This window comes from Danio rerio, chromosome 4 (genome assembly GCF_049306965.1).
Source record: "Danio rerio strain Tuebingen ecotype United States chromosome 4, GRCz12tu, whole genome shotgun sequence".
In the NCBI taxonomy this organism is placed as follows: Eukaryota; Metazoa; Chordata; class Actinopteri; order Cypriniformes; family Danionidae; genus Danio; species Danio rerio.
Genome location: NC_133179.1, coordinates 14,682,349 through 14,704,788, shown reverse-complemented (window position 1 = coordinate 14,704,788; position 22,440 = coordinate 14,682,349). Strand labels below are relative to the sequence as shown.

The 22,440-nt window shown below is 36.1% G+C and overlaps 2 protein-coding genes and 3 long non-coding RNA genes across 18 annotated transcripts; 3 read left to right on the top strand and 2 right to left on the bottom strand.

Moving 5' to 3' along the window:
* Positions 1-3,297: 3,297 nt before the first annotated feature.
* Positions 3,298-8,314, top strand: LOC137491528 (uncharacterized). 5 transcript variants are annotated; one of them, XR_012401984.1, is made up of 6 exons: positions 3,298-3,516; positions 4,208-4,272; positions 5,259-5,342; positions 7,459-7,606; positions 8,019-8,068; positions 8,164-8,314. It is a non-coding gene; the product is annotated as an uncharacterized lncRNA (long non-coding RNA). The 5 variants fall into 5 exon arrangements; XR_012401983.1 differs by having other exon boundaries at positions 7,872-8,068; XR_012401985.1 differs by having other exon boundaries at positions 5,228-5,342; positions 7,872-8,068.
* Positions 7,637-14,986, bottom strand: LOC100536109 (pseudouridylate synthase PUS7L-like). Of its 10 annotated transcripts, none has more exons than XR_012401974.1 (10): positions 14,923-14,986; positions 12,897-12,997; positions 10,404-10,925; positions 10,172-10,331; positions 9,432-9,627; positions 9,247-9,341; positions 9,092-9,173; positions 8,553-8,845; positions 8,123-8,176; positions 7,637-8,028 (listed from the first exon to the last, which is right to left on the bottom strand). XR_012401974.1 is itself a non-coding variant. In XM_073947112.1 (10 exons), exons 2-10 carry the CDS (start codon positions 12,913-12,915, stop codon positions 7,957-7,959), a joined length of 1,482 nt encoding a protein of 493 aa, XP_073803213.1. In that variant the 5' UTR covers positions 12,916-12,997; positions 14,923-14,986; the 3' UTR covers positions 7,637-7,956. The 10 variants fall into 10 exon arrangements, 3 of the variants coding, with proteins under 3 accessions (XP_073803213.1, XP_073803214.1, XP_073803215.1); XR_012401975.1 differs by lacking the exon at positions 14,923-14,986 and adding an exon at positions 14,566-14,748; XM_073947112.1 differs by having other exon boundaries at positions 9,092-9,192; positions 9,277-9,341.
* LOC141381602 (uncharacterized) lies at positions 9,145-12,311 on the top strand. Its single transcript, XR_012401993.1, has 2 exons — positions 9,145-10,024; positions 10,069-12,311. It is a non-coding gene; the product is annotated as an uncharacterized lncRNA (long non-coding RNA).
* Positions 14,987-15,189: 203 nt separating the features above from the next.
* On the top strand, positions 15,190-20,563 carry LOC137491529 (uncharacterized). Its single transcript, XR_011011489.2, has 4 exons — positions 15,190-15,434; positions 16,427-16,510; positions 18,299-18,446; positions 19,413-20,563. It is a non-coding gene; the product is annotated as an uncharacterized lncRNA (long non-coding RNA).
* LOC110439356 (pseudouridylate synthase PUS7L-like) lies at positions 18,473-20,785 on the bottom strand. Its single transcript, XM_073947117.1, is given in 7 exon segments — positions 18,473-18,735; positions 19,114-19,295; positions 19,374-19,562; positions 20,060-20,384; positions 20,387-20,645; positions 20,647-20,736; positions 20,738-20,785. Coding segments are annotated over 5 exon segments (843 nt in total). The 3' UTR covers positions 18,473-18,735; positions 19,114-19,295; positions 19,374-19,441.
* Positions 20,786-22,440: the final 1,655 nt, after the last annotated feature.

The following is a 22,440-nucleotide window of genomic DNA, read 5'->3' as shown; positions in this document are numbered from 1 at the left end:
TCATTATCAATGAGATCTTGTAAGAATTGAAATATTGCAAATATCCTGATATCTTTGACAATTCAAAACATGAGCTGAAAACAGAGACTGGTAACTTCACAACTCAGCAAGGGGAATGCGGAAAAACCAGTTCCTGCTGCATTTGCATCTGAGTCTGCTTCATCCCCCCAACTCACACATATGGTCATTTCAATGTTTGAATGTTCTAGAATTAACCAAACTGACTTTAACTATCATGTTTGATATCATTTGAAATGTCTCAGTGTGATTGGTACAATGGTCTCATTCTCTCAGAAATAGACATAATCAGAACAATAAATATATAACTTCAGGCATCTTTTGAACCACTGAGAGGGGTGTGCCACTAAGTGTGAATGCCTTTTGTTCACACCCCCTTCCTTGAGGGAATTCTTGGATTACTTAAGGCAAGGTTTGAGAAAAACTCAGCGCGATTCTGCCTAACCAGATCAGCCCATAACATGGGGTCTGCCCCATGTTATGTATATTTCAAAGTCAGGAATGCATCTTTTTCATCTTGGATTTATCTTTGATAATTTGATGTTTTGTATTGATCATTTATGAATTGACTGATTGAATTGGCATAATACATTTACCTGACTAACAAATTGTTATGTTTTGAATGATTCAAACAGAGTTCGTGTTATTATCACTGATAAATGTTGTTGTCCATAGCACTACAAGCCACTGTACAGGTTAGTAACGGACTAAAACATGTTAGACGGAGCAGCGTGGCACGCTATTCAATGTTGTTAGAGATCCGACTAACAAATTGGCATTATTTCATGTATACTTGGACTGTAAAAGGCCAACTATTTAGAACAACAAAATATTGTTGAAACTACTTTAAATGTGGATATTTAGGCCTTCATCTACAATAGTATAATCCTGCGCGATTATTATTAAAATACTCTGTCTTGAATTAGTAGATAACAGATCTATGGGGACCACATAAAAATCTCCTAAATTGAGTAAGTAGTGTTCTGCCTTCTTAGGAGAGTGGTTAATCGCCTCTGTTTAATGACCAAGACTGACAAGCTTGTAGTAAGAGATTGTATACCCGGCCGGTGCAAGACTCGAGATGCTATCGGAATCTGAGTAAATGAAAATAAGGTATAATAACAAATCAAAAGAATATTCAATCATAATCTAAAATAATGTGAAAGGAAACAAAATAATCTTATCAATGTTTTATAATTGGAGTCAGATAAAACGAGGATAAACATATTAATATTCTAAACCATCTCATACTAAAATTGGAGTCAGATATGAGTTAAGTTTAATATAGATCAACATTGTGCACTGGAAAGACCGAACATGCAGTGAACCTTCATCCACCATTGGATACCGTCATTGGACCAACTGGCTGGACCTTACAATCTCATCCTGATAGTGATTTTATTTGAATTTTTTGTGATAAATATTATATATTTAGACCAGCAATAAACCAGCTAAAATCTCCCGTACCTTCCCTCTTATCCAACTTATCTTCCACTAACATCGACGGCAGGTGAGCTTCAGTTCCCTCTTGTGGTCATTGAGTTCATCCATTACTATGAGGTGCCGTGTAGGATTTAAATTAAACTTTGCTATACACCTATAAATTACTCGCATATACACCTTTACTACTGAATGTTCAAAACAACACAGATGAAACTTGTGTATATACATATAAACTTGCTGCATGTAAACACACCTATACACACTTGCACATACATATAAACTCGATTCTCGCATAAACACCCACATTAACACATGCACATACATATAAACTTGCACCATGCAAACACACCTATACACACTCGCATATACTTATATGCTCGATCCATGCAATAAGCACCCATAAACTCTTACATATGAATGTAAACTCTGTGCGCATAAACACCCAGATAACACCCTTGTGTCAAGTTTAAATGTATGTATGTATGAATTCCAGACGGTGATTTATTTATTTATTTATTTATTGTGATAAATATTAGATATTTGTGAAAAAAGTAACAATGTTGTCAATCACCTCTGCTGAAAAAATAATGTGTTAATAAGGTATAGGTTTTGATGCTGGTTTAAGCTGGTGAGGACCAGCACTAAAAATCTACCGTACCTTCCTTCCCATCTAACCTATCTTCCACTAACATCGACAGCAGGTGAGCTTCAGTTCCCTCTTGTGGTCATTGAGTTCATCCATTACGACTTCACTTCAACTAACCTGTTTAGCCATGGCTGACACATTCCTTGCATACAAGCTACACTTGCACTGATACATACATTGGTGGCCTTTAAAACAAACACACAACATAGACATTTAAACTCAAGTCTAAGCATTTTTTTTATAATTTTTATTGACAAGGAAACAATTAAATTATAAAATAAACCAAATTAATAATAACATTTTACATTATTAAACTTTTAAATATCATCTGTTAAACAGAATTTACTGAAATAATGATGTGTGTGAATGATGTTCTTGAAAAGCTGCTTTGTAAACAGACAGAAGTGCTCAAAACTCCACATGCTGGTGACAGATCAGTGTTCAACACCTCTCTCTCTCTCTCTATCTCTCTCTCTCTCTCTCCGCTTTGAGTCAATAGAAAGCAATGAAAGAAATGTATTTACCTTCATTTCGCGCTGTCATGTCGTCAGATCTGGTGTGAGGAACAACATAACAAAAAATAAAGAAATACAAAACAAATAAAACAAAACAATGTTTATGTGGGTACAAAAAGTCAATCACAACACTCCAACAATAATCAAACCACCCAAAAGTAGTGTTGAAGATCTTGTGTCTCGTGTTGTTTGTCTGTGTTTGTCCAGATGACTCTAAACACTGGCCATTTAGCGACCTCCATTACTCCAGTTCCTCTGAGAGCTCATTACTGAACCAATATTTCACCGATAGTTTCTACGTTCATCTAATAATTCAGATGCTCGACAAACTGACAAATTCGTTCAGAAATAAAGAAGAAATAATTGGTGCACACTCACCTGCAGCAGAGCAAAGCAGACAGCCACTTCTGATTGAAGACTGATTGACACACTTGATGACCACAAGAGGGACCCTGCAGATACAATAAGTGATAGAATGTTTGCTTGGTCATTTGTTTATTTACTTACTTAGAAAAAATGTTAATTACTAAACACATTCAGTCATATGCAGGAGGGCCTATTCAAGCTAGATATTTAATGACCGTCGATAACTGGAAGTCATTTTCAGTCTGTCCTGTAGAAAGTGTGCAGTTCTCCTTCCGCTCCGCTAGAGGCGCAAGAGACCTCACGATCAGCACGAGGCTCACCTTTGGCTCTCTGTAAACAACACGACGCTTGACCACAGTCAAAACAAACCTTTCTGACCGTTTTAAAGATATAAAAGTACATTTCCTGCAGGTGACAGTCAGTGAGAGCATTTAAATGTCACTTATCAGCACACATTTAAGCCCTTTCAGGTAAAAACATGCGACTATCTCTGGATGATGTGCAGGAATGCTGGACACTCCATCACCTGTAAGTAACTTTACACTTGTGTCGTTAAAGGATTATAAAGCAATGCTTCATTTGCATTTAATCGTTAATTATGTTTGTATTGAGGTGATTACTGTAAAGTTTATCATGTAGAATAATAATATTAAGCAGTAGTGCTGTTTGTTTTGTCTGCAGTTAGTGAATTCATGTCTTCATCTGCATGACAGCATCATGACATCTTTATTTTTAAGCTTCTGGTTATGATTCATCCAGAATTAATGATTTGTGTGTCCAGTTTCATGTTATAAACTTTAATATATAAATATAATGATACATGTTTAAATTGTACACATTTCCTCATCAACACAACTGCTTTAACACTGTAAACTAGTTGCCATTTGATTGTGTTATGTGGCAATATTATTTTCTTCTTGTAAATCATGTTATAAATGGTACTAAAAACACAGAATATAGAAATAAATATTTCTATAGATAAAAAATCATGTAATACATATAGCCTTGAATACTTAACATGTATTTCACTGCATGAAAATAACAAAATAGACATGCAAGTAATGAAATAGATCTAAAATAATAATGTAACTTTAAATGTAATAGTAATTATATGCAATATACAAACAGAGATTCTTAGTTTTATTTATGGATTCATGTATTTCTCCTTAACTTCAAAAATACAGTGGAATAATTTATTTATTGATGTTTTTCCCTGCAGAGTTTGTGTTTGGACGCATGGACAGTCAGTCGCTGTAATTATGGTCATCTGCTCATCATGCTGAGGTAATTTGTCTCTACTTTTCTGTTTTTTTTTTTTTGTTATTAAAAAGCCTGAAGACTCGATGAATGTGTGTTGTAGAATAGATCACACAAATATAGTGATGATAACTTTCTCAACCTCATGTCATTCTTATTGGAACATGGAAAAATATTTAGCATCAAGTTATTTTATTTATTCATTTTTTTCTGCACAGTGGATATTTTTTCACCACTGATTAACGTCCTTCAGGCTTATAAAGACATACGGGTTGAACCGCTCTTTTCAGTAGCTGTCCATTCATCTTTTCACGCGTTCATAAATATGATTTACTCTTTTCGTTTCACATTGTAGCAGTTGAAACATTTGTATTTGTCAGGATGTTTGCTGTTTTATTATATATTTTTATGTTATTTATTCCCATCATTTAGTATTGAATTTTTCTATAGGAAGAATTTGTCTATAGTGAGATTAATTTGTCAGTAGTATTTTTTACACCTTTAAATTCTGAATATGTCTTTAAATAATTTTAAGTATTTAAGTATTAACTGTTCTAATAATATTATTTATATAATTTAAAGCCATTTAATTAATTGTAATTATTTTAGACCTTTTATTTGTAATTACATTAAATAATTGAACAGGTTTAAAATGAAAATAACATGAATTTTTTATCCAATTTTCACTTTTTTTTTTTCATAAATCTGTGGAGGAGTGGTATCTTTAAATACAACAAACGAACAGTTGTTAGTATGAGAAACTGGTGGTTGAGTGGTCAGAGCTTTCGGTTAGAGATCCAAGCCTGACGCAGCAGACCAGGGTTCAAATCACCACGCTGATACTAGTTTTGGGAATTTTTGCAAAAAAAAGGGGTTTTTTTTCCATAAAAAAAAGTTTTCCCTTCTTTCTTTTCAACTCCTCCTTCTCCTCTCTCTGTTCAGCCTCTCCTTGCTCCACCTCTCTCATTGTTCCACCGCTCAGTCCAGCCTACGTCTCTGTCTTACTGCCCCAGGTTTGTCCGAGCCATCACCGCTGTGTTGATTTACCGCCTCAGGATGGTCCTTGCCTTTGCCGCTCAGTTGTCTTACCGCCCCAGGTATGTTTCTGATCTGGTCCGTGTTTCACTGTGTGCTCGCGAGCCTTTGATCTCCACCCTCTGCTCCGCCCTCTGTTCTGTTATACCGCCCCAGGTATTGTCTTTGGTGTATTCCGCACACCTGAGGTGGGTTTCGTACCCACAACTCTCCGTAGCCTTGTCCGCAACCAACGTGTGTTACCAGTCGTGCCATCCTGGCTTTCACATTGACACCTGCTTTTTGGCGCATTTTGTTTCGTTTAATGATGGCGATTTAACCAAAGCAATAGTGAGATTTGAACTCAGGTCTCCAAGATGAAAGCTTAGTGATTAACTCCTGAGCCACTGAAGCTCTAGAGTTTATGAGGTGTTTTTCTGTATATTTAGTGATGCATCATTCTGAGTTTGCATAAGAAAGAAAGAAGATAGTATTTGCAGGATTCGAACCCATACTGTTAAGCACAATAACTGAATATTCTCCCACTGAGCTACAAGCTTACTGACGCATTGCATGTTTCTTATTGCAGTTTTATCAGCTGTATAGGAATTTTATAAAAGTAGTAGTGGGACTTGAACCCGGGTCTCCAAGATGAATGCTCAGTGGTTTTATCACTGAGCCATTGAATCTGGAGTCTTGCAATGCTTTTAGATCTGGTTTTGATTAAAAAAAATTATATGACAAAAAAATTTTAACTAACAGAAATAAACACTGGCAATAGTGGGATTTGAACCCGGATCTCCAAGATGAAAACTCAAAGAATTTTACCACTGGGCCACCAATTCTGTGAGGTTAGAAAGCTTTTGGACAGGGTTTTGTTGAAAGCTTTACTTCATATGAATAAAAACTTTTAGTTTACAAAGTTAAACGTTTGCAATAGTGGGATTTGAACCCGGGTCTCAAAAAATGCAACCTCAAAGATTTTACCACCAGGCTATTGAAGCAGTGAGCCACAGTTGTTTTGAACAGGGCTTTGTTAAAAAAATTATTTTGTAGGGCCAAAAATGTTTAGTTTACAGAGTTAAATACCTGCAATAGTGGGATTTGAACCCAGGTCACTAAGAAGAAAGATCAAAGATTTTACCACTAGACTATTGAATCCGGCAGCTTCATATGGTTTTGGTCAGAGTTTTGTTGAAAGTTTTTATTTATTTGACCAAAATTGTTCAGTATTTTTGTTAGACACTTGCATCAGTGGGATTTGAACATGGGTCTCCAAGTTTAAAGCTGAAAGCTTTTACCACTGGGCCATTGAATGTATGGGTTTGAAAATGTTTTGGACAGAGTTTTGGTGAAAGCTTTAATTTATATGGTTAAAATGCTTTAGTAAATAGGGTTAAACACCAGCATTCGTGGGATTTGAACCTGGGTTACTTGGGTCTCCAAGTTGTATGATCAAAGATTTTACCCCTGAGCCACTGAGTCTCAGATTCCCCATATGTTTTGGACTTCTCTTTTATGGGCAGCTTTCAGAAACAGCATTTACATTTATAAAACTAACAACAAATGCTCATTCAAAACTGCTTTTAGCTTCACAGCTTCAGTAGCTCAAGTATTAACACATCAAGTTTTGAATCTTTGAGATCAGGGTTCAAATCCCACTCTTGCACAGCTATTGAGTCTGAGAGTTGTTTAGACCTAAGTTTTGTTTTATTTGTTTGATAAAGCACATACATGGTAGATTATCTTCAAGTATGATTACCAACACTCGAACCTGCTTTTGATTTATCCAAGCTCGGCCAGGATTGAGAATGCAACCTTTCGATTACAAGTCCAAATCCCTAACCACTATGCCACAGCTGCCTCTTATAATCAGCAGTCGTTGCATTTGAAACTCCTCTCATTCATTCATGTTTTTTTCAATTAGGAGTTTATGTACAATATTTAGTGGATGAGCAGAAGTGGATTTGAACAACTTTTTATCACTTTATGTTGAAATATTGAGCTTGACATTAGATTTGGACAAACATTGTGGAATTTAAACGTGACGTTTGACTGAGGATTTTGAAATGTTATAAAAATAATGTTTTTTGTTATAACTTTAGGATTTGTTTACATTTCTTAATTCATGGTTCGCCTCATAAGCCTTTACAGATGTACAGCATAATATTTCCATCCTAATTTTTCTATCACTTCTAGATGAGTGTGTGATTCATTGAACACAGCTGGCAGATCCTTTAGGGTTCATCAGTCTAACTGCTTCTGAGCTGGACCTGAGAGAGACATCTAGTGCTCAATGCTGAAATTACAGCTCATTCACAAACAAATGAGTGGAATATTGTTGCAGGTAAGGTAAAAAACACAATCATCATGACAATTGTAAATAAACTTTTTAATAAAAATACAGCTCCTCATATTTGACGTTTTTTAGTCTCTAAACACTTTTAATCAGTGTCATTGAGTAACCTATGAAAGATTAGTCTTCATAATCTCTCCGAGACACACAGTAGCGTAGCAGGACGCCTCCAGGTCAAAGTTTAGTGACAGACAGTGTGTGTTAGACTCGTCTGATGAACTCGTCTGCAGGCTATATGTGATGTTCTGTGGCTTAGCGAGCAGGGGTCGATAACATCCAGGGACGTTGAGTTTAAGGGGAGTCACTCTGAATCGGCAGGACTCCAAACCGTCTTGAGCCAATCAGTCTTGATACCATTGACCCAAAAGGTTTTCTGGATACTTGACACTATTTCCTGGCATAGGAAGAATCACCTGGATGAAAAACCACAGAGGCACAATAAGAGACTGATGGGTAAGAGTTACTGTAGCAGACATACAGAGCAATGAAAGACATCTGAAACAGTACCTGATCTAATGACAAAACCTCATTCTTCTCCTCATCTGAAGTCACAACATGGATCTACAGCACAGAAAACAAGTGAAAATGAATGGAAAACCACAAATAAGAACAAGAAACAATAATACAAATGTACAATCATTCAACATACCTGCATTTATGTACACACACTCTTCTTTAATAAACTATTTGAAAGATTTATGCATGTTTAATTTATATATACATTTTTAAAATACTTCTTTACAAAGTAGACTCAAATAATCAAACAAATGTTTCTTAAAGTTGTATTTCAGGGTAAATGTTAGGATATTATTAGATTGAAATTTACTCTGAATAAAGTGCGTGTTTGTTTTATTCTTATGATTTATTTCACCCAATTCAATCTAAACACAAACCGTTTCTGGCTATTATTTAGCAGTAACTAAATCAAGACCCTTACCTGTGGAGCACTGAGCTCCACTGTGGCATCTTTGAGCCCTTTTACATGCTCAGCCCAAACCAGATCGCCCTGAACAGGCTTAAAGCCCAGTTTTTGCAGCCTGTATTTGGCTGCTTGGTTCCACACTCTGCTGCAGTAGGAGTGAAGGTAGAAGACCCTCATGCTGTGGGGTAAACTGAGCCAGCCACGAGTGCAACCCTCCTGTCCACTGCCGTACCGTTGGAGCGCCCGCAGCATGAGCCGCTCTCTGGCTTTATACGCTGGCATCAGCGCCAAGCTCTCCTTGGCATTCCCTGAACGAAGAGAACAGTTAGTCGTTCTTGAATGCACTGAAACTGAAATAAATGAAGCAACAATGATCAGCATGTATTGGAAAATCCCCAATAATATGTTTTAGCTTCATGTTTATCTATTTTCTACAGCACATTGCTCAACATTAGTTGTTTAATTGTGCTTTACAAATAAAGATTGAATGATTAAATATACATCTGTGGCTGAACTATAACTATTTTAGCTGTCAGAGAAATCCCAGCACTCACCTGTGTGCAGAAAATGACGTTTAGCTTTGTTCTGGAGGTCATCGTCATCCTCTGGGGTGAAGAACAGCTTAACTGAAGCCTCCTGCTCAAACACAGTGTTTCTAACAAAAGCCGGAGCATCACATATAACTGATCAATGGAAATGACTCTATTACCATATTCTCCTTCAACAGCGCAAGCCCTACTTGATCTGGACACACGAACCACTTCCAAACCGCTGAGGACCGTAATAATTCACAAAGCCTTTGTTCTGGAAACTAAAACTGTTCTAAAAACTAATATTTAGTAGTTCTGTGAGTACATCTCTTCATGAAATGCTGATGAACATACACACATTTACCTTCACATTTTCCACTGCTTCCTCTATAAGCTGTGGCAGCTCTGCAAGACCATGTTTCCCATGATGCTTCAGGTCTCTGATGACCAGCTCAAAGTGATTTCCCTGCAGTCTCCCAATCTTAAGAGCTTCAAACGCAGGACGGACACAAGAGATCTGCATTCCCCTCCTCTCAAACTCTGAGCCTTTCTCCAGCAACCTGACACACAAATGTGTTTATATGCATCTACAAATGTAAAGAAGAAGTTGACCATGATGTGAACTCTCATTTAGGATCCCAAAGACCCCATCCCCATCTTATCTTTAAAAACATGCACTTTAATTCATATCCTTTTCTTGCACATTGCTTCTTGTTGATGAAACAGAATAAATACTTTGCAATAAATTTGACGATTAAAGTTTTAGAAAGCAAATAGAAATTTTATCAAATTGGTGAATGTAAAGTGAACATATGCATACACATAATACACTAGAATGAAACTTGTTTTTATTTTTGTTTTAATTTTTTAGACTAAAATGTAAAGCTTTATACTCAGAGGCTCTTTATATAAGCTATCATCACTATATATGAATATTTTGCACTATATACACTGCAAGTTTTAAAAATTAATTTCTGGCACCATCTTGTGGCTCTTCTCAGGTACTTCATAATAACATAAAAATCCCTAAATAATTCGATGAAGTAAAAGAAACAAATGACAAATATTAGGGAAATCAAGACATCAGGTGATGGGTCTGTTTACCGCTCTGGAGAGATCTTTTTCACCACCATGGCCTGGTAAGTAATGGCTCTCTTGTCTTTAATTCCTGCATAAGTGAAATCAGAGGGAAGCACTCCGAGTACTGCAGCCATGTAGCTGATGGCCTCCAGAGTCTCCAGGTTCTCCTTCCGCAGAGTAAAAGCTGATAGGAAAGGAGGATTGTCATCTAAGCTGGGTTTTACATGTCAACAAGAGATGTTTCTTCTTCACTCACCCGTGTATAAACTCTCCTCCTGCATTTGACAGTCCGCCATCGTTCTCTTCTTGGCTTGTTTGCCTCTCTCCCTCAGTCTCACCGTAATGCAAGTCTTCTGCTGGTCCACAAAGCTCCTGGTTTCCACAAGCTTCCCGAAACGCCTGCTAACTAAATGATGAACTGATGTCCGGTGCTCCTTGCTGTCATTGGGCAGGAACGTGAACACAGAACCAGGTGTTTTGGCATCAATAAACCTGAAAAAGTCCTCAGCTTCTCCTTCAGAAGCCAAACCGGCGAGCTCCTGGAAGTCTGGATCTTCTCTGACCCGGATCTCAGATTGATTGGTCAGAGTCTGGAGGAAGGGGAAGTTGAACCGAACCGCTCTGTGGACCACAGCTCTCATGTGTTTATCAGGAAAAGTTCCCAACAACAGTTCAACCTTTTCTTGATCATCTGAACAGGGTTTCACCTTCAGTTTATTAGTAAAATGCTCCAGTTCCCTGATCCTGCTGAGCCGCTCTCCTGAGTTTAGCTGCAAAACTGATTTTGTTACTCAATAAGAATGTTTGAACAATAACAGAAATGCATTAATACTTTTAAATTACACAAAAGACTGAAATAATCAATTTACAATGACAATCTGTCCTTCCACATTAACAATAATTAAAACAATACAAAAATATACATATTAATAAATACAATAATAAAAACAACTCAAATAAATGATGAATCAGCATCAGGTTCTCTAAATATCAATCCAGAATCTTGTAATAAAGTATATAAATATCTTGCTCTTTGACTTTTCATCTCTCTGAATGTCTTATAATGTATCAGAAATTCTTCTTATACTTCAGTCCTGATTAAAAACAGCAGCAGCAGCTAATCAAGACCTTCAGCATCACTAGAAGCTCCAGACTGATGTGCTGCATTGTTTATGACACAGATAATATTAAAAACAACAACAATTTATTTCAACTGTTGAATTATTGATATTTGTAAGTTTGATCATATATTTTACTGGCCATTTTCATGATGCTGTATAACTCAGGCCACTTGTTTTAATACATTGATCTATGTTTTCTTGCCACATCAGTTTAATCACTCAAATTAAAGCTGAACTAAACCTCTGTCCTAAGAGTCATTAAAATAAACACATCAGCAGTCCAGTCAGGGGCCTGTAGTGTGAAGCTGGATTAGCTGGTTGGACGGTTAACTTTCAGATTAGTTTGCACAAGTTCTGGGTTTTAGGTAGGGCTGCAGGATATTGGGAAAAACTGACATCGCAATATTTAGTTTTTCTGCGATATAAACTGCAATAGGAATATAATTTCACAATACGACTAACAACTTGAATTTGGAATAAGTTTGATTGCGATGATTTTGTCGAGGAGTGAATCTGCATAAAATATAATAAACATACAACAAGCATAAATTAATCAAATAGAAGAAATATACATGTTATATAAACTGTGCTTTATGGCTTTCTGGAGAGTCTAACAGGACTGAGGGACAGAAATTAAAAGATCAAATGTAGAATATCACTTTATAAGATTGAAAACCTTTCATTAAAGTTATCTTCACACTATTTAACAACATCCCGTCCTGTCCTAGGAACATTTTGAAACACTTTTGTGATACACTTCAAACATTGACTATTTTAGTCTTCACTGTGGAAATAATTAAATGCAATTATTCTTTGTTAAAGCTACACATTTGATCATTTCTAGTGCCCAAATGGTTTAAATTCACTTGAAATCTTTCATCGTCTAATACAGACCTGATAAGTCTTTCACTCAGTGAGGGTTAAACTGTTCAGAACTGAACTCTGTCTTCTGGTTAATCACAATCCCAACTCAACACAGAAGATCCTGCGATGTGACTATTGCAGATTTGCACATTGTGATATCGATGCTGAATCAATATATTGTGCAGGCCTAGTTTTAGGTAACATGAAGGCAGCTGGACTTTATTCACTCTTTGTTTGCATCATGGAGCAGCCGAGCAGAGCTGAGCTCCTTCATGGTACCTAAAACCCAGAATTGGTGCAACCTAAACTGAAACTGAACCAGCCAGCCACTAATCTGGCTTCATAGCACAGGCTGCACATCTCCACACTGAGTGAATGCTGTGGTGTGTTTGAGAACGGGATGGTGGTGTCTCTCCCTGAGATCCAGAACTGTGTCCAGAAGGGGTTTTGCTTTTGCCTACAAAAGACACAAAAAAATTGCTTCACCGGCTTTTTCCCCAGTTGTTTTGGTTCTCATTATTCCCTTTCTAGAGGAGTGACCCTCCAAAAAGCAAATGATGGTAAGCGACATGTTGAACAGCACAAACACAAGTGAGAAATCTCCACACATTGACACGTATATTGCAGGAGTAACTTCATAAATCACAGCACAGTGAATAAAACAGCTTTAGATCACCCACACCACAGCTAAAACTGAAGAATCTGTCATCATTTACTCACCCTTCACTTGTTTATTAGAAGATATTTAGAAGAAAGCTGAAAACCTGGAATCGTTGTCTTCATAGTATTTGTTTTCCTCTATTGAAGTCGATGGTTACAGATTTCCAGCTTTCCTCAAAATACTTTCTTTTGTGTTTGGAACAACCTGAGGGAAAGTAAGTAGAGTAAACATTAGTTTTTGGATAAACTATCTCTCTAAGCATTGTAAAATGTCCTGTTAGCGCTTTCATAATCTCACACTATACATTCATCTGCTCTTAATATCAGTCAAAGTAAAATAACAACATAAAATGTTTGTTTTGATGCACAAGATGCTTTCATAGATCACATTTTTTGCTCTGATAATTGTTGTAATTATGATTGATTATTTTTAGCATAGTCGTATTGTTTCTATGACAAACGACATTATACAAACTGCAGATGTTATTAAGTGGGAATTTCTATCAACAGTAGAAACTAGGGCTGCATGATATTGGAAAAATTGACATGGTGATATTTTGTTTTGCTGCGATATATATTGCGATAATGATATAGTTTCACCAGATGATTTGAACAGCTCTATTTGGAAAGATTTTTCTAATTTAGATTGACTGCGATGATCAAGTCTTTTCCTGTGCATCTGCATAAAATATAATGATAGTGAAAGATGACTTCACTTCTGTCATATTATATGTTTTCCTGCACAGCTGGATGTTAATGCAATGTTAATGTTAAAATAATTGTTTGCATTTAACGGAGCAGTCAAATTAAGACTAATGAGCTCATGTATGGGACATTAATGGACCTTTTATAAGTGGGGGATGGGTCTTTCAAACTACTTAAACACCCCCTGGCTACAGGCCTGCATTACAATGAGATCTCACCCAGACAGTGATTTTATTTATTTATTTTTTATTAGTTTTTTTGTGTGATAAATATTATATATTTGTGAAAAAAATAATTTATCTATGTTATCTATCACCCCTGCTGAAAAAATCATGTTGATAAAGTACAGGCTTTGTTGCTGGTTTAAGCTGGTCAGGACAAGCACATGACTATGACTAGTTAAAATCTACCGTACCTTCCTTCCCATCTAACTTATCTTCCACTAACATCGACAGCAGGTGAGCTTCGGTTCCCTCTTGTGGTCATTGAGTTTATCCATTACGACTTCACTTCAACTAACCTGTTTAGCCATGGCTGACACATTCCTTGCATACAGGCTACACTTGCACTGATACATACATTGGTGGCCTTTAAAACAAACGCACAACATAGACATTTTAACTCAAGTCTAAGCATTTTTTTATATTTTTTATTGACAATGAAACAATTAAATTATAAAATAAACTAAATTAATTAATGATAACATTTTAAACTATTAAACTTTTAAATATCTGTTAAACAGAATTTACTGAAATGATGTGTGTGAATGATGTTCTTGAAAAGCTGCTTTGTAAACAGACAGAAGTGCTCAGAACACCACATGCTGGTGACAGATCAGTGTTCAACACCTCTCTCTCTCTCTCTCTCTCTCTCTCTCTCTCTCTCTCTCTCTCTCTCTATATATATATATATATATATATATATATATATATATATATATATATATATATATATATATATATATATATATATATATATTATTTAAATAGATGGGCCCCAGTCAAGATTATTGCTACATTTTGCCGCTTTGAGTCAATCGTAAGCGATTAAATAAATGTATTTATTTACCTTCATTTCGCGCTGTCATGTCATTTGCCGTGAAAAAACAAAATAACGAAAAATAAATAAACAGATAAAACAAAACAATGTTTATGTGGGTACAAAAAGTCAATCACAACACTTCAACAATAAACAAACCACCCAAAAGTAGTGCTGAAGATCTTGTGTCTCGTGTTGTTTGTCTGTGTTTGTCCAGATGACTCTAAACACTGGCCATTAGCGACCTCCATTACTCCAGTTCCTCTGAGAGCTCATTACTGAACCAATATTTCACCGATAGTTTCTACGTTCATCTAATAATTCAGATGCTCGACAAACTGACAGATTAGTCCAGAAATAAAGAAGAAATAATTGGTGCACACTCACCTGCAGCAGAGCAAAGCAGACAGCCACTTCTGATTGAAGACTGATTGATACACTTGATGACCACAAGAGGGACCCTGCAGATACAATGAGTGATAGAATGTTTGCTTGTTCATTTGTTTATTTACTTAGAAAAAAATGTTAATCACTAAACACATTCAGTCATATGCAGGAGGGCCTATTCAAGCTAGATATTTAATGACAGTCGATAATTGGAAGTCATTTTCAGTCTGTCCTGTAGAAAGTGTGCAGTTCTCCTTCCGCTCCGCTAGAGGCGCAAGAGACCTCACGATCAGCACGAGGCTCACCTTTGGCTCTCTGTAAACAACACGACGCTTGACCACAGTCAAAACAAACCTTTCTGAGCGTTTTAAAGATATAAAAGTAAATTTCCTGCAGGTGACAGTCAGTGAGAGCCTTTAAATGTCACTTATCAGCACACATTTCAGCCCTTTCAAGCAAAAAATGCGACTATCACTGGATAATGTGCAGGAATGCTGGACACTCCATCACCTGTAAGTAACTTTACACTTGTGTCGTTAAAGGATTATAAAGCAATGCTTCATTTGCATTTCATCGTTAATTATGTTTGTATTGAGGTGATTCCTGTAAAGTTTATCATGTAGAATAATAATATTAAGCAGTAGTGCTGTTTGTTTTGTCTGCAGTCTAGTGAATTCATGTCTTCATCTGCATGACAGCATCATGACATCTTTATTTTTTAAGCTTCTAGTTATGATTCATCCAGAATTAATGATTTGTGTGTCCAGTTTCATGTTATAAACTTTAAAATATATAATGATACATGTTTAAATTGTACAACTGCATTGGTTAAAATTAAGCACTGTAAACCAGTTATCATTTGATGGTGTTATGTGGCAATGCTATTTTCATATAAAATCTCTGTTATTTATTCCCATGATTTAGAATTGAACTTTCAACAGTCTATAGGAAGATTAATTTGTCAGTTGTCATTTGTTACACTTTTAAAATCTGAATATGTCTTTAAATTATTAAAATATTATTAATATAATACTTAAATACTTAAAATAATTTAAAGTTGTTCAATTAGTTGTAAATATTTTAGACTCTTTATTTGTAATTACATTAAACAATTGAACATGTTTAAAATGAAAATATGTAGTTTTACTTTTTTTGCAAAAACATACATTTTTTATCCAATTTTCACTTTTTTTTTTTTTATATAAATCTGTGGAAGAGTGGTATCTTTAAATACAACAAACGAACAGTTGTTAGTATGAGAAACTGGTGGTTGAGTGGTCAGAGCTCTCGGTTAGAGATCCAAGCCTGATGCAGCAGACCAGGGTTCAAATCACCACGCTGATACTAGTTTTGGGAATTTTTTTCAAAAAAAAGGGTTTTTTTTCCAAAAAAAAAGTTTTCCCGTCTTTCTTTTCAACTCCTCTCTCTGCTCCGCCTCTCCCTGCTTCACCTTTCTCTTGTTCCGCCTCTCAGTCCAACTTATCTTTCTGCTTTACCGCCGCAGGTTTGTCCGAGCCATCACCGCTGTGTTGTCTTACCGCCCCAGCATGGTCCTTTCCTTTGCCGCTCAGTTGTCTTACCACCCCAGGTATGTTTCTGATCTGGTCCGTGTTTCACTTTGTGCCTTTGGTCGCCACTCTCTGCTCCGCCCTCTGTTCTGTTATACCACCCCAGGTATTGTCTTTGGTGTACTCCGCACAGCCGAGGTGGGTTTCGTACCCACGACTCTCCGTAACCTTGTCCGCAACCAACGTGTGTTACCAGTAGTGCCATCCTGGCTTTCACATTGACACCTGCTTTTTGGCGCATTTTGTTTCGTTTAATGATGGCAATTTAACCAAAGCAATAGTGAGATTTGAACTCGGGTCTCCAAGATGAAAGCCTAGTGCTTTACATCCTGAGCCACTGAAGCTCTGGAGTTTGTGAAGTGTTTTTCTGTATATTTAGTGATACATTATTCTGAGTTTGCATAAGAAAGAAAAATTATAGTTTCCATGGGAGTTGAACCCATACTGTTGAGTTTAACAACTGAATATTCTCCCACTGAGCCACAAGTTTATTGATGCTTTATGTGTTTCTTTTTGCAGTTTTATCAGCTGTATAGGAGTTTTATAAAAGCAATAGTGGGATTTGAACCCGGGTCTCCAAGATGAAAGCTCAGTTGTCTTATCACTGAGCCATTGAATCTGGAGTCTTGCAATGCTTTTGAATCTGGTTTTGATAAAAAAAAAATTATTTTACAAAAAAATTTTAGCTTGCAGATTTTAACACTGGTAATAGTGGGGTTTGAACCCGGATCTCCAAGATGAAAATTTAAAGATTTTACCGCTGGGCCATAGAATCTGGGAGCTTAGGAAGCATTTAGACAGGGTTTTGTTGAAAGCTTTAGTTTATATGACCAAAAATGTTTAGTTTACAGAGTTAAATACCTGCAATGGTGAGATTTGAACCCATTTCTTTAAGAAGAAAGGTCAAAGATTTTACCACTAGACTATTGAATCCGATGCCTTTATATGGTTTTGGACAGAGTTTTGGTGAAAGCTTTAATTTATATAGTTAAAATGTTTTCGATTATAGGGTGAAACACCTGCATTTGTGGGATTTGAACCTGGGTCTCCAAGATGAAAGCTCAAAGATTTTACCTCTGAGCCACTGAGTCTCAGATTCCCCATATGTTTTGGACTTCTCTTTTATGGGCAGCTTTCAGAAACAGCATTTACATTTATAAAACTAACAACAAATGCTCATTCAAAACTTCTTTTAGCTTCACAGCTTCAGTAGCTCAAGTATTAACACATCAAGTTTTCAATCTTTGAGACCCGGGTTCAAATCCCACTCTTGCTGAGCTATTGAGTCTGAGATTTTATTAAGTTAAGTTTTGTTTTATTTGTGTTTGTTTGTTTGATAACGCACATATATGAAGTGGAGTACTTTCAAGTGATTACTCATACTCAAACCTGCTTTTGATTTATCCAAGCTCTGCAGGGATTGAGAATGCAACCTTTCGATTTCAAGTCCAAATCCCTAACCACTAGGCCACAGCTTCTTATACACAGCAATCGTTGCATTTGAAACTCCTCTCATTCATTTTTTTTTTCAATTAGGAGTTTATGTACAATATTTAGTGGATGAGCAGAAGTGGATTTGAACAACTTTTAATCACTTTATGTTGAATTATTGAGCTTGACATTAGATTTGGACAAACATTGTGGAATTTAAACGTGACGTTTGACTGAGGATTTTAAAATGTTATAAAAATAATGTTTTTTGTTATAACTTTAGGATTTGTTTACATTTCTTAATTCATGGTTCGCCTCATAAACCTTTACAGATGTACAGCATAATATTTCCATCCTAATTTTTCTATCACTTCTAGATGAGCTTGTGATTCATTGAACACAGCTGGCAGATCCTTTAGGGTTCATCAGTCCAACTGCTTCTGAGCTGGACCTGAGAGAGACATCTAGTGCTCAATGCTGAAATTACAGCTCATTCACAAACAAATGAGTGGAATATTGTTGCAGGTAAGGTAAAAAACACAATCATCATGACAATTGTAAATAAACTTTTTAATAAAAATACGGCTCCTCATATTTGACGTTTTTAGTCTCTAACCACTTTTAAATTAGTGCCACTGAGTACACAGTAGCGTAGCAGGACGCCTCCAGGTCAAAGTGCAGTGACAGACACGTGTGTGTGATAGACCCGTCTGCAGGCTATATGTGATGTTCTGTGGCTTAGCAAGCAGGGGTCGATAACTTCCTGGGATGAGAGGACCTCATTCTTCTCCTCATCTGAAGTCACAACATGGATCTGCAGCACAGAAAATTAAGACAATTAAACAAATGAAAATAAGTCAAATTAAATGAATGAAAATACCACAAACAAGGACAAGAAACAATAATGCAAATGTACAAACATACTACATACATACATTTAAGTGCACCCACTCTTCTTTTTAAAAATATTTGAAAGATTTATGCATGTTTAATTTATATATAATTTTTTCTTACAAATGTTTTGGAGTAAATGTTAGGATATTATTAGCCTTTAAATTACACTGAATATAGTGTTTGTTTGTTAAAAAAAATTATGTAATTCCTGTGATTTATTTTACCCAATTCAAACAAAACACAAAGTTACAAACAGTCTCTGGCTATTATTTAGCAGTAACTAAATCAAGGCCCTTACCTGTGGAGCACTGAGCTCCTGTGGCATCTTTGAGCCCTTTTACAGACTCAGCCCAAACCAGATCGCCCTGAACATCCTTAAGGCCCAGTTTTTAGAGTTTTTATTTGGCCTACTTGATCTGCTTGGACACAGGATCCACTTCCAAACTGCTGAGGACTATAATAATTCACAAAGCCTTTGTTCTGAAAAATAATGAAAACTTTTTGCAGTTCTGTGTGTACATCTCTTCATGAAATGCTGATGAACATACACACATTTACCTTCACATTTTCCACTGCTTCCTCCATAACCTGTGGCAGCTCTGCAAGACCATGTTTCCCATGATGCTTCAGATGACCAGTTCAAAGTGATTTCCCTGCAGTCTTCCAAGCTTAAGAGCTTCAAACGCAGGACGGACACAAGAGATCTGCATTCCTCTCCTCTCAAACTCTAAGCCTTTCTCCAGCAACCTGACACACAAATGTGTTTATATGCAAATCTCTATATGCATATCTACAAATGTAAAAAAAAAAAAAGAGTTTACCACGATGAGGACTCACATTTTAGGATCCCAAAGACCCCATCCCAGTCTTATCTTTAAAAACTTAAACTGTTTCCTTTTTCTTGCACATTGCTTCTTTTTGATGCGACAGAAAAAACACTTTGCAACTGATTTGATTATTTAAGTTTTAGTAAGAAAACAGATATTTTATCAAATTGGTCAAAGTGAATATGAAGTGTACATATGCATACACATAGAATTAAACTATTTTATTTAAACTAAAGTTTAAAGCTTTTTAGTTAGAGGCTCTTTAAGTGAGTCCTCATTAATTTATACTCTTAAAAATAAAATTATGGCACCATCTTGTGGCTCTTCCCAAGTACTTCATAATCACATTAAAGATCCCTAAAGAATTAGATGAAGTAAAAGAAAAAAAAAAAAAAACATAATCGTGGATCTGTTTACCACAAGAGAACTCTCCTCCTGCATTTAAAACGGTCTGCCATCGTTCTCTTCTTGCCTTGTTTGCCTCTCTCACTCAGTCTCACCATAATGCAAGTCTTCTGCTGGTCCACAAAGCTCTTGGTTTCCACAAGCTTCCCGAAACGCCTGCTAACAAAATGATGAACCAATGTCCAGTGCTCCTTGTAGTCATCGGGCAGGAAGGTGAACACAGAACCAGGTGTTTTGGCATCAATAAACCTGAAAAAGTCCTCAGCATCTCATAAGGCCAAACTGGCAAGCTCCTGGAAGTCTGGATCTTCTCTGACCTGGATCTCAGTCTAGTTGGAGTCTGGAGGAAGGGGAAGTTGAACCAAACTCTCATGTGTTTATCAGCAAAAGATCTGAACGGCACCTTTTCATTATCATCTGAACAGGGTTTCACTTTCAGTTTATTAGTAAAATGCTACAATTCCCTGTTCACATTTGGACCCAGGATTACATTCAGATTAAAGCAATCCTGAATTAAACTGTCAGTGTCATTTGGTTTATATGGTGTTAATTTATCAATCCCTGTAACAGCTTGACAAGGTCTTTCTTTCTTCTTCTTCTTCTTCTTCAGTATTTACACTGTTAACAAGTTGTCCATTGGTGTCTATCTCAATAACAACAAAGTCTTGAGGTGAGTTTTTTATGGCTCCAATTGAAGCCAAGGTCTGATATAAAGCAGGAGAGAGTGTTTCTCTACATTATTGAGTCCTGAATGATAAAAAAAAAAAATTAGTGATTAAAGCACGCGATCATTGTAGTTGTTTAATAACTTGGATATACATGTTGTTTACATTTATATTTAAATATTTCGATTAGCTGGTGTTAACGTTACGATTGTTATATTAAATAAACAATCAAAATAATATTCCAATGGCTTGTGCTTTGTAAAAACAGAAAGAAAACAAAATTTCTACAAAATGTAGTTTTGTTGTAGAATTTCTTTACTCACCCGCGTGCTGTTGTTGTCGGTAGTTTTTCCGCAACACGTGGGCCAAAAGCGCTCTTAAAGGCGCAGTAGCGCAGGAAAACAAGTGCAGTTATACGTGCTTATTTTGCGTGAGTTTTGTGTTATTATCATAAGAGCTAGACAGAAAATGACACGTGCCAGACTAGTAAGTGGCCGTTTGTTTTTACGTGACAGTATAATATAATTTAAACCTCAAACAATAGTACGTTTCGTATATTTGTGTTTCGAGACTGTTTTGTTTGGAATTTTGACCTCTTGCTACACAGATGATAAACAATCAATCACTCACAGCTGTAGAAGTTGTTTGTTTTACTGTATTCGAATGTAACAGAAGCTTTTGTGGGAATTGAACCCGGATCTCCCTGATAAATAGTTGATATCATAACCTCCAGCCCACTGGGTCTGTTTAATAAGAGATGGGATGTCTATTTGACACACGCTTTAGAAGGATTCAAACCCAAGTCCCTTTGTACGAACTTGTTTCCTAGATATAAAGGTAACATTTTAACCTCTGGACCACTGAGTCTGCGGGATTGAAATTGATTTTGGATGACATTTCATTTACATGTGTATAAGCAGGGTATCCACAAAGTCTTAAAAAGCCTTAAATACTCTTACATCTACTGAAATGTTGTGTTGTAGATCCTAAATGTATTTTAAACAGGTCTTAATGTTGCTTTTTCATGTATAGCTACCCAATCTGACCTTTAATACTCAAACAATCACCAGCAATGCCTCTCAATAAAACCTTTTATTTAAAGTAGCATTTAATTCATTTCCCTACATTGAAATTTGCTTAAAAGTTCTCCATTTATTTACTGCTGAGGATACTGACCTGACCTATATTTTTTATTATTAAATTATTATTATTGTAGACTGCAGTAATTGACAGCAGTTTTTTTATATTCTTAAGGGTTGTAGAGTTTGTGAATGGATACATTTAAAATAATAATAATAATAAAAAAATCGAACAAAATTATTATTATTGTACACTCAGAAATAAAGGTACGGGGGAGATGTCACTGGGGCAGTACCTTTCAAAAGGTACATATTTGTACCTGAAGGGTCCATAATGGTACCTCAAAGTTCTCAGGTACATTTGGCTACTAATATGCAGTACCACTGTGGACTATTTGGGTGTATCTTTTAAAAAGGTACTCCCCCAGTGACAGCACCCATACCTTTATTTCTGAGAGTGTATTATTAAATGTATTGAAGTATAATCATTTTTTGATAGGGCAAGTGATAATCTTTTCTAACTGTGATATTCAAAAAAAAAATCCTTAGCATTTAGCTGCGTATAAGTGTACAATTTTATTCATAATGGTCTTCAAAATGTCTTGAACCTGCAGAAACACTGATATGACCTGAATTGCTTTGATTTGAT

What these genes read in the sequence shown, in the direction of transcription:
- LOC100536109 (XM_073947112.1), bottom strand. An exon ending in GGAGGAGAGTTTATACACGG is followed by an intron (nt 10,332 to 10,403) that starts GTGAGTGAAGAA and finishes CTTTCCTATCAG; the next exon opens with CTTTTACTCTGCGGAAGGAG. An exon ending in ACGTCATTTTCTGCACACAG is followed by an intron (nt 8,846 to 9,091) that starts GTGAGTGCTGGG and finishes CTCTTCGTTCAG; the next exon opens with GGAATGCCAAGGAGAGCTTG.